General features: G+C 35.4%; 1 protein-coding gene across 1 annotated transcript; it reads left to right on the plus strand.

Moving 5' to 3' along the window:
• Positions 1 to 757: 757 nt before the first annotated feature.
• CCDC152 (coiled-coil domain containing 152) lies at positions 758 to 11,921 on the plus strand (the record flags this gene model as incomplete). The annotated part of the gene is made up of 5 exons (XM_009702400.1): positions 758 to 844; positions 1,448 to 1,553; positions 9,136 to 9,204; positions 10,241 to 10,305; positions 11,819 to 11,921. Coding segments are annotated over exons 1-5 (430 nt in total), but the record flags the coding sequence as incomplete, so codon positions are not given.
• Between the last annotated feature and the right edge of the window lie 708 nt (positions 11,922 to 12,629).

The following is a 12,629-nucleotide window of genomic DNA, read 5'->3' on the forward strand; positions in this document are numbered from 1 at the left end:
ATATGGGTGCTTTTCAAAATACTGTCTTTTTACTCCTGTGGTAAGGTTTATGTGCTGCAGTGCCTCATCACTGATAATAATGCAAATCGTTTATAGGAAAATGTGTAAGTAATTTGAAGTCTGAGTAGCTAAGTATTAGAACATCTACACAGGTAAAAAGTCTGGATCCTGCATTAATATGTGCCTGGTAAAATCTCATTTACCTAAGTAATGTTTTTCAAGTTAATCAAACTTCACAAAATCTCATATGTTGCTTCTAAAATATGCACAGTACAGAATGAGTAATTGTTTTAATTGATTGAATTTCCTACTCTTTAAAGTGAGGACAGGAAGACCAGTCTGTTTTAGCAGCATATCTAAAGAGAAATTGGTCATTTGTTTTAAAAGCGTCATATGTGCAAACCACTAATATATTTAGATAAAATTGCATAATTATGTCTGTGGAAGTGAACTCAGGTTTATTTTTTAATTGCCAAAAAAAATCCAGATTTGACTATATCATCTAATAGTTTGATAGATTTTTGGTTGGGCTTTCTGATAATTCATTATGTTTCCTAGAAATGCAAGCTCTTAGGTTGGTTGAAGTTTAGCTTTACATGCAAAAATAATTTTAATTTTAAAAAAATTTGTTCTTTGTTCTGCTTACATTTGTGCATATGGAATCTTTTGACATAGTATGAGTGAGAAATACATGAATTCATAGATTTTTTTTTTAATACACATACAGTGATCACTGGATTATATGATCCAGAAATAAATGAATCACAGCCATAAAGAAGCTGTGACGAAAATCAGTGTGGTGAACCTTGATAAACTTTTAGATAACTTCTCAGAGATAGAAAAGGTAAGTGAAGAGGGTAGAAAATGTTGAAACTATAAATAATCTATAAATATTTTGTTGCATTTTAATAAGCTTTTCAAGTTAAAAATTTCTTCTAAGTGGTATCAGCTTATTAATATACCTTATAATACCGACTTTGTTTGGGAAGTCTTCATATTGACAGTATCTGAGAATGACATGAGTGCCTTCTGTGGAGTCTGAGAAGCCTTTGTTTCTATGCTAGAATTTTAATGGTGCAGAGGCCAATTTTGCCTTCTCAGGAAAGGGGCACTAATTCCTATTCACACCCATTACTCATGTCGGTGCTCAGCCAGGGCATTGAGAGCCTCATATGCAAAGCAGTAAAAAGATCCTTGCTGAGAATTGATCCAGATAACTAGTGATGTAAGTCAGCATTCATAGTTCTGCAGGTTAAACTTGCAATAGCACAGGATCTCAAGTATAGCGTCAATCTTCTCTGTAATGGAATTTCCAGAATGGCAAGTAATATAGGTTTGCGGTCGCAGTGTGGTGAAATTGTTAAATTTTATATTAATTTAAAACTCAAGATTTAAAACTTAAATCAAAAGACATTGATATAACTTTAGTCTTTTTCCAATTTTCTAGAAAATATCAGAAATTAAAGAAGCAAATAACCTACTAGTTCTTCAGCTGGAAAAATGTAACAGGATGTTAACATTAAGCCAATCAAACGAGGAATCAGCAAAAGAAGGTAAGTTATTTTTCAAAAAATGGTATGATTTTTGCGTATACTCAGGAAGTTCTGAGAAATATTTCCATTATTTTCAGTCATATAAAATACAAAAATAAAATAGCACGGTTCTGAGATACTGTCTGAAAAACAGTAAGGGTTAATCTTGGGTCATGTAATGGAATCCATGTCATTTGTATAAAGCAGATAACTTTAATCCACAAACAGATCTTGAGAACTGCATTAAAATAACTATTTTCTAGTTAATATCCACCCACTTGAGATTTTTGAGTGCATGCAGTACCTATGAAAGAAAAACCTTCCTCTTGTATGTTCTGTCATTTTTTCTTCTTCATCTTTTTTCCTTTGTTTATGTTATATCCTTTTCCAAGGAAGCAATGTGTTAGCAGAGAAAGAGGGAGAGGATCAGATGAGCTTAGCACACTTGATTATGCTATTGTGCCCAAATGTTTACCTTTCCCATCCATACAGTCCTCTTGAGCTTCTAGTGAACTGCCACAGTTTACAAAGCCAGCTTTTTTAAGCAAACTAGCATCGGTAGTTTTACTTAAAGTGCTAGCCTGTGACTTATGTTAATCCATAAGCAGTTCAGATGTCTGTGTAGAACAATAAGGTTAGCATTTGGGAAAAGTAAGGTCAGCACTGGCACTATTGTGTCCCCAGAGGAGCTGTTCCATGCGTATCAATATGACAAATGTTATGTTTCACCTGGTCACCAGGAACTTTTTGCCCAATGAGAAATGAGCCAGATGCATTCTTGAATGCATATTTTGCTGCCTTCTGAAATGTCAAAGCTTGCCTGTAATTGGAGATGACGTGTCAGACTGGTGGGGCTGGTGCTCCAAGGTAACATAAAGAATTATATTTCTTAGTTGCTTGTGTGATTTGGTTTGTTTAGGGAGAATCTGGTAGCCTGGTTTGGGGTTTGGAATGTATTTTCCCCTGTACCATGCTGACGTATATTGAAGTTTTAGTATTCCTCTGAATTTTGCTGAATTAAATTAATTCTGTAAGGACCTTGGATATTGGTGGAATCTCAGTGTTTTGTTCTGCCTAGGCATTTGTTTAACTTCTAGAGGAGTAAAAAGCTGTCCAAAGTGATTGTACATTTATCTGTGTGAGATTTAATCTCTGAAGAGGTCAGATTAAACAATGTGACAGCCCATTTGTATTTATAATGTCACCTTCAAGATTTTATCTCACTGACATTTCCAACTCAGTTATAAAATGTAAGGAATAGCATATAATCCTTCAAGGTTGAGTTCAGTTGAGCTGATAGCAGTGTTGTAAGTTTATTCCATAGGGTGTACTTGTGTTACTGTCAGCTTTAATGTGATCAGTTTTGGTCATTTCTTTTACTTTGAATAGAATATGTCATTATGGTGTTAAATAGTTATGAATGGTAATAATAGTTTATATTAAGAGCATTCAAACTGTTCAGTGGAAGCTAAGTAATGAAATGGCATTTACTATTTTACAGGTGGGAATTATAAGCATCTACATCGTAATAAAAAAGTTGCCAAATAAAGGAGGAATTAAAGAGAAAACTATTAAATTAAGATTTTTTTATTATTATTATTCCAGAAGTATATCTTTTCAGATGGGTATTTGAAAAGAGAAATAATATCTAGTACTTAGCATAGACTTGTGGTTGCTTATTCTCTGTAGTTTGTAGAGTTGCTGAAAGGTGAATCTTTTTGTAGAACTTTGGTCCCTGACAAGTCAACTTGCTAAAAGTTAGGAAACAGGGTAGGAATAAACTTAGTTTCATGATGGAGTAAGATTGCCAGTTGGTTTCACTTAGATCTTCATTGGGGCTTAAATAATTTAGCATAATCAGAAATTAATTGGAAAAGCTATTGAGTAAGTGAGTGAAGTTTTCTAATGATGCTAATCTATTCAGTTATACCAAGAATCTCATGATACAGAATGACAAGTGATAAAAAGGGGAGATGAAGACTAGGAGCAATGCATATGGGAGGCATTTTATATAAACAGTGGTTGGCCCTACTTGGCTGCTTCTCAGGAAGGAGATCTTGGTGTCCTTCTGGACAGTTCTCTGAAAATAACAGTGGTCAAAGAAGCAAACAGAGTGATAGGCATGATTATGGAAGAAATAGAGAAACAAACATCATGTCCCTGAAACTCTGGGATCTTCATGTAGTGTTCTGCCCCTCAGATTTCAAAATGGACATACGAGAACTAGAAAAAATAACAGAGAAGGTGGCAGACTTGGTATTGTCAGGGAGGAGCAAGGGACAAGGAATCGGGAACCAATCATGTAACAAGGCCCACAGAGGCAGGGGCTTCACCAGCCAAGACTCAGTCCCACCTACCCATGCAGGGCTGGCCTAGTAAGGGCTGCCTGGGTCAGCCAAAAGTCCACATTACCAAACAAATATGTAGTGAGGGAACAGGTCCAAGGTCAAGGCAGGAGGTTGAGTCAGGATCAGGTTCAGAAGTGCTAACAAGGGCCAGACATGGTCTAGCGATCACTAGCAGGCCCCTGGTGATGAGGCAGGTCTGAAATCAAGCCAAGAAGTCATTACCTATGTCATGACCAGGGTCTAGATCAACATGGTATGTAGCTGCAGCACAGCTGCAGCATAGCTCAAGGTAGGCCAAGGGCAAAAGCCTCAGCTTAAAAGCAGCTTCCAAGGGAAGGAGGGGAAGCCATTTCTGAGTCTTCTTCCAGATTTCTTCAAACAGCTTTTTTCGAGGTCACCAGCTGTACTCTTACTAAGTTGGCCGTGAGACTAGCCAAACACCCAGGAGGTGGGTGGGGGAGAATAGACTTGGGGTCCTCACAGGTTTGGTCACAATTTTGGAACATCTGAAGAAAGACTTAAGTTGACTGGAAACTTTTCAGCCTAAAGAGAATGAACAGAGCTGATATGACTCATAACTATAAAATTATGAATGACATGAAGTGACTAGGGAATGAATATTCACTGTTTAATAGGAGAACTAGGCAGAATTCAAACTTATTGATTGATTTAAAGTAAACAAAAGGAGGAACTTTTCCATACATTACAAAATAAAGTTGTTAAATCAATTTCACAGAAGCTTGTGGATAACAGAAGTATAGATTAGTCAAAAAAATTAGAAAAATTCATGTAGCGAAACTTAACAAATTTGTTAAACACAAAGACAGTACCTCTCACTCAGGTCTCCCTTATTTTTGTGTTTTGGAAGCTGAGAGTGTATATTAAGGGTAGTGTTTATCCAGCTTTTTTCCCTCTTTCCTGAAGTATCTTCTACTGGGAGTTGCGTAGTGAATTGAGTGGGACTTTGGTCAGATTCATTAGAGCCATTTGTTTCTCTATTAAGCACAAAAGACATTACAGGACAGTCATTCAGAAACTGATCAAGAGGCTTCATTATTGACAAAAACAAGAGAGGAAAGGGTTTATACAAAACAGATTTTGAAAAGGGAAAGGAAAAGGAGGACTAAAAGAAGAAGTTATTAGTACCATAAAACCTATGGGATAAAAGATAGCAGAGAAAGTGAAAGAGCGAACTCCGGAAATCAGAGCGCCTGGGATGACTGCAACAAGGACTGTGGAAGTAGAATGGACTGAAAATGGATGAAAGTCAGAACAGAGATTTGAGCTTTGTAAATAGTAGTGCCTCGCTTCGATGAGGTAAGAGTGAAATGATTTGAGGAGATAGTTATGCTGATACAACTGAAGAGAATGACCTCTGGAACTGTTCTGAAACACATGATGGGAAGAAAAATGTGGATGGCAGAAGACCAAGTGAAAATACCAGAGCAATCAGCATCAAGTATGAACTAAAGTTTTAGCAGCAGGGATAGTCAGGAAAAAACAAATCTCAATAATATTGAAGTCATAGTAGTTGTACAAATTAGTACGGATATAGATAGGAGGCAGAATTGTTGGAAGACAAGAATTCTGGTCAATGAGCAAGAGATATTGCAGAGCTTTTAGTAGCAGTAATGAAAAAAAGGTGAAAAACAGGAACTTACAACAATGTGGGACATCCAAGAGGTGTTCTTAAAGCTACTTGATGATAAGAAAGTGAAAGGTAAATGAGAGATGCCAAAGGGATAGAATTTATTTAGAAATTAAGACAGTTGCCATGGCTGTTCTATTAGGTTAACATGCTTAACAATAAGGTACACACTTCAAGTATCATGGCATGAAGTGCTTAAAAGTTTTTATCTTTGAACTGTATTCATTAATGGTGATCAGAAAGCAGAGTTTCACAAAATAATCTTGGGGAGCAAATTGCCATAATCTACAGCAGATGCCATCAGAGGAACCTTCAGGTTAACAGTTATCATGTTACTGGAGATCAGCAGTGACTGTAATGTTAAAAGTATTTCAAAAGAACATTACAGTTGGTGGGGTAATTATATATTATCATAAGCATATAATGTTTCTAAAACATTTTGCTTTTTCTTTTTGAAATGGTCTTTGCATCTTTATGAAATTCACCTGCAACATTGACCATTCAGAAGGGGTAATAGCGTACTGTGTATTCAGAATCAGAGCATTAAAAGTGTTGTGTCTAATAGTTCAATTCTTTGTAAAACCTTTTTGAAAGTGAAAGCATGGTGAGATTAAAAAACCACTCTTTATTATGGATGGGATTATAGAGAGATCCTGTGCAGAACTGGAGAAAATGCAAGGGACTAAATGTAGCATTGATACTTCCATTCTTACTGTGGTCTAACAGACTCTAGTTGTGAGAAATGCTTTTACACAGTGATATTGCTAACTGTGGCTTGGGAAAAAAAGATTTCTTCTAGCCTTACATCCCAGGCTGTTTCCCAGAACCCAGTTCAGCCACATTTCTTGAAAGTATCCTTTGAACAGTTGGTCCAAAGGCAACTGAAATTGCTGGGTTTGGACTGCTGCACCAATTTCCTAATGAACAGTGTCAACACACAGTCTTAATGTATGTGCGTTCTCAAGTTGAAAAGCATTCTCAAGTTCATCCCATTACAAATTTAACACAAAAGCAAATGAATTTACAGGATAGGTAAACAACACAGCCTTAGAATGTAAGTCTTATCAGTAGACCACAAAGCAATTCACAGAACAGCTAAGGAAAAAACATGAGAGACGGCATGCTGGTGAACAGTTCACATATGATTCCAAATAAACATGCTGCTGACAGCAGAGGAACAGAGAGAAAGAGCACTGTGAAAGGAAAGGCTATTGTTCTGCCTACCCTGAAGGGTTTGTGGCTGCTAGTGGTGGTAGAGTGGAGGAAATGGGATTTTATCCTGACTGAAGAACTCTTTGTTAGTATGAGAAACAAAAATGGTAATAGCATTTCACACCTCAAGGTATCTCCAACAAGTGTGAGAACCTGAGGGCTCCTTGATTGCTAGGAAAGCTCGCTGTAGAACTGTTTAAGGTAGAAGAAGACTGACAGTTCTGAAGGAAATGCAAAGGAAGAAAGAAAACTTGTAACACTCAAGAGAGAGGGGAGAGCGAAACACAAACCAAAGATAAGGTGGGAAAAGACGAGCAACTGGGCAAGTGTATACATGTTCTGAAAGGTCATAAATGAGCTTTGTTTTGTCTTAATATGTTCTTTGCTAAACAAAGGTGAGATTCAGGGTGACACTTTTTGTTCAGTGTAAATCATTGCAGATCTGCTTAAGACAGATGCAAGTCTGACATTCTTGTTCTCTGCTCCTAAACCTTTTCCATGGTGAATAAATGGACTTTTGTGGTGCAGTCTATAATTCTGAACTAAAATCTGCTGTAGTTTTTAAAAATAAAGCAATCACATTATTGTCTATGAAACACTTAAGGTGGCTCTATTTAGCATCTTCAGGATTGCATATTTGTCGTCTTGGTGTTTCAAAGGTGTTAAAGGAAAAAGTGGTTGATATAGTTGCCCTATAAAAAAGCCAATAACTTCAACTGTAAATGCAAATGGAAGAAACTGCAGTAAATTATAGATATTAAATATGGAAAAAGAGCACTTAAGCTGTTCAGTCTTTCTGCATGTAGGCATTATTCTTTACAGCAAAGGAACCACGCAGAATCCGTAACAGATGCTACACCAGTGATCCACAAAGCTGCAACCATTTAGCAAAATTTTGCTTTTTCTTCCTTAATGTCAGCAAGCAAAATTTGTGGGATCCCAGTAATTTTTTCTAGTCACAACTGTAATTTTGTAAGGGATTTGCCAAGATACATCCTTTAAAGATCAAAAAGATAAGCAGATAGTCTTGGGACTGGACAAGAGAGTGACTTGCACTTAAATACCTGTGATTCATTGTAAGACCAACTGCTCTCCTATTGTTTACTCAAATGCATAGATGTCTTTCCAATTTGTGCACGAATTACAAGCATTTGGATCCGATTTTCAAATGGGAGAAAATTTGTAGTAGAACTAGTTAGTACAAATGGGCATGCTAACCTAGTGCTTCCAACTTTGAATAGGATTTTTCGAGAAATGCTTTTGATTCAGTACAGGAACTGAGGGCAGACAATGTTTCTGTGCTGTTTGCGCTCCCTCTACTGTTTTTTTAGATACATGGAACGGGAGAATGCAGCTGGCTAAAGTACTCGGCTGCATGAAGAGCGGACTTGATGGAAGAATAGACTAAAGGTCAAAAAAATTGAGTGGAAAACTGAATCTTTGAGCTGGGATCTTAATTGATCTTCCTGACTCCGTTATTTGTAATGTAGTCTTTAATTATATGATCTACAATTTTCAACAGAGCTTTGCTCTTATGAGATAACTGTTATTTAGCATACTGTATCTGTTGTGGAAATTAAAAGCCACTTAAGAAATGCAGTGGTACTGTGGAAATAGAAAGAAAGGTTTTAAGAGTAAGCAACCTCAGTTTTAGTGTCCCCACTATTCGAATGTTTTGTAACTTTACTGATGAGGTCACAAGGAACATAAGGGATAAAGATGTTATTTAATGAAAACTAAATGTTATATTACAGGCAGTCCATATGATGTTGAAATATTAAAAATACAATTTAAAAAATTATGAAATACAAATATGTAAACTGATAACAAGTTGCATGTATATACATACACACACACATGTAATTATTTTGTTTAAAATGAGATAATGGGGATATAGTAGCATATTCTGAATCTCTCCAAGTTTATGTTGAGCCACAAGATAAATGTTTAACATGTGCAAAAAAGAGGGAGGGAAATGGCATCAGTGTATAGTGTTGATCTTATTAAAAAGAATTTCAGCAAAAATGCTGTCAGGAAAGTAAGCTTCAGTTCATTAATTACATCAAATTGCTGGAATGCTGATACGGAAAACTTCTCTTATCGCCCAGAAAAAAATAACATCCTTTGTTTCTGGCTAGAAACAAAAATGTAATAGTTTTATGAAATTGTTCCTATTGCTTGATAAAATTGTTTTTAATCTATTGTCAAACTAAAACTTAAAATTAAGCAGCAACCATATAATAATAATCTGAGTTATTTCTATGGTCAGTAAGAAGACTTAGACTAATATTTAATTAAGATTATTTTAGAATATCTGAGAAAATTTATAAATAAAATATAAAATTAAAATTGTGAAGAAATTATATGAAATTGCTGGATTTTTCATTTCTTTCAGAATGTAGTACTCTACAGAATGTGATAAAAGGTCTAACACAAATCATTGAAAACCAGTGTAACGTGAAAGGTAACAGCAAAAATGTTTTTATATATACTGTACTGTAATTTAGAATGAACAGGCTTTTTTTTGTTTATTTATATTTACTGTTTTTTTCAGAGAAAGAAACTCATTGACAGCCAATCAGAAAGGAAAAAAAAAAAATGTATCTAAAGCAATCTTATGCAGATTTTGGTGGTCTATATGCTTAATGAATGTCAGTTGCTATTATCCTACTTAGAATCCACATGTAAAAGAAGTCCTGCCTCAGTAATCAGTAGTTTGGCTTTAAATTTATTTCAGCACAGCACAGGCAATTTTACATAAAGTGAGAAAGTATCACTCAACGGTTGGATTGTAGTCTATTAAAGCATTTATACATAGTTTTTATCACTTTGTTAAACCCAAGAGTCTTAATCCTCAGTGTAATGTTATTAAAATTTAGCTGTTATCCATAAATACTCATTGCTATTTTAAAATAAACTATATCAATATTTGCTATATCTTTATACCACAGTTTAGCTGTACCCCATGTAGTTAATTTTATACCCATTGTGTGTTCAAGGCACATTAGCACAAATATTAATAAACCTCTAAAAATTGGAAGTATATGGCTGCTTTTAAAACTTGAAGTGACTTCTTAACAATCAAAAAAACCATTATCTGATTTTTCTGAATTCTTCTTTCTAGTTTTTGGGAAACGAGTACTTAAAAAGTTGCATCTTCCAATTCAAAACTGCTGTAGGCATGATAATAATCTTTTATTTTCTGAGCCAAAGAATTTTGCATGTAGATTTTCTTGAATGCATGAGTTATCAGAAGGCTAAAGTCAGTTCAAAGTAGTAATACTAGGCAAATATTATGATTAAACTATGAATATTCTTGTTAAAAAAAATGGAGACTGAGATTATGGAGTTCTGTAAATGATAACTATCGTGTCTACAAAAAAGTTTCTTAAAGTTCAGACAAGTCAAAAATGAAAGTTACTTCTTTATTCCGGTTTTCTGTTAGTGATACTGTCAAAATGTACTTTTTCAGTGTATCATGTAGTTTTTTATTTATGTAGATGAAAATGATAGACTGAAGGGTACCATTCACATCCTGGGAGAGAAATTAAAGGCTTGTGAACAGGTACGTCACAAATGATCATTCTTTAGGTAGAGGAATAATATTTTATCTCTATTGTAGCAGTTCATATATCTTAATATTCTTGGGTTTGCTACTGATAGCATTATTTTTGCACTTTTCGTAATGTTTATCATGTGTAAAAAGGGAAGAGTTGCTCTCCTGACAGTATCAATATGAGAATGTGTTAGAGGGACTAAGAGATCAAAACTACTAAGTGCTGAGAACTCTAGCTCAATCTAAGATGCACTTTTTTTTTTCTTAGCTGTATTTAGCTTTAAATTCAACTTTATATTCTAGAATCTAATCCCATGCATTAAAATACATTTTTGTGTGGAAATAAGGTTTTGATATTCAGGATGCCTGCTGTACTGCCAGAGAATCAAGAACTATCTGAATTTTATAGTTTCTTTGGGAGTAAATGCTAGGAAGATAATAGGTCTCTACTTTTTATCTGTGTCTCATAATAAGTTCCATTTACCATCTCTTTACTTTTTATCTACGTCACTCATTTTTGGAAAAGAGGTAACCCAGCAGGACTAGTCACAAGTTGTGTTAGTTCTCTGTGCTAAGATTGCACATCTGTAACCTGTACCGGATTAGGAATCTCACTGCTGATTTTCTTCACCTGTGTTTGTGCTAACTATGAGTTGAAATTAAATTTTTATACCAACAGAGCTGTTATCACAACAGTTTGAGAATAAGATAAGTAATGCCTTCTGAAAGACAAGAAAAAACTACCATTCTATGCATTATATACATGTATGGACATGGTGGAACTTCCTGGTGTTGTTCTGAAGGCACGCACTTGACTATGTCCATATATACTGTTGCCACCAATCAGTAACTGCCCTTGCGAGTGCCTCTGTGCATTGCTCTGGGAAGTGGCTACCTACCTTATCAGAAGGCTCTGACAAGAGCTTTGGAATAAGCACCTCTACACTGGCAGCTACAGCCAATCCCTTGATAACTCTGGAGCAGTTATTGCAACAAACTTACAAAAGGCATGCTCAAACTCTTCAGTTCAGTATCGGTACCACCAGCATCACTCCTGCTGATACCACTATGTTTCCACTGCTGCCAGTATGAAGTTGTGGAATCCTTGGTATAAGCAATATTAACAACATTCATACCTGAAACACAATTTTTTGTTACACAATCTTACAGTCAAAAATCCATAAAAGTAAAACTGTAGTCACTTAACTAACTGCAGCGTTGTATCAGATCCTGGATTGGGGAAAGGAGTATTACTTCTCCATTTGCCTGTTCTCCTAATAGGTAAACTTCTAATTTTATATTAACTGACAGCTGTAATGCAATGAAATCAGCCACGTTTTTCATCTGTGGACTTCAGTCAGATTGTGTAAGTAGTACTTGGGCATTTTGAATTTACTAGATTGAGGATAAAACAAGTACTGAATTTTAGAGTACTGTACATTTTTCCAAGAATGTTGTGCTTTGCAGAAGGCTAAAAGCACAGAAATCTCTAAGATTTTTATGAAGCTTTTTACTTTCGCAGGAATATAAAGATCAGATTGAGAAACTTATGATAGAAATTAAAAACAAAGAGGAAGACTACAAATTGGAAATAACACAGTTGAACTGCAATATAAGAAAAAAAAGTAAGTTCTCTGAAGACTGAGTGCTATAGCATTGGGTACAACATGTTGTAACCTGTAGGAGCTATGCTTCATCTACAATATGTACAAATTCCACTTCCTAGTGCAAACATATGAAAGCTAGAAGTGGACAGTGTTTAATTGAATTTTATCATTGCTCAAAAGACTACACAGTGGCAACAAGGCAATAGTACGGCAACATAGGATGAGCAGAAATTCCCAAACAGGTAGAACAGGCACTGGGAACTTTGACATAAAAATCTGAAGGGATGAAGTTTTGGGTTAAGTGTCAAGCAGAAAATTGCTTTGAACTGTAAGCTAGACTGATGTTAGAGTGTTCCAGCTATGTTCAGTAGAGTAGGACATTATTTTCACAAGTAAATAATACTCCAAGGAGAAAAAACTGATTTCAATATTAATTTTTTCCATTACTAGCATAGCCTTCAAGAGCAGGTTTTTTTGGTCATCCACTTAGCTGAAAAAAGCCAAACAATCTCTTTGTAAAATGTGATGCTTCTTTAAAGAGACTCCATCTTACTGGGATGGGACAGGGTGGTTTTCACATAAAGTATGTTTTTCACTTGAATGAAATTGTTTTCCCAGGAAATATTGACCTGCTGTTCAATAAATCATAGAATCATTATGATTGGAAGAGACCTCAAAGATCATCAAGTCCAACCGTATACCCAATGCCACCATGCCCGCAAAACT

The sequence above is a fragment of the Cariama cristata genome, unplaced genomic scaffold, assembly GCF_000690535.1.
Source record: "Cariama cristata isolate BGI_N322 unplaced genomic scaffold, ASM69053v1 scaffold8966, whole genome shotgun sequence".
Taxonomy (NCBI): domain Eukaryota; kingdom Metazoa; phylum Chordata; class Aves; order Cariamiformes; family Cariamidae; genus Cariama; species Cariama cristata.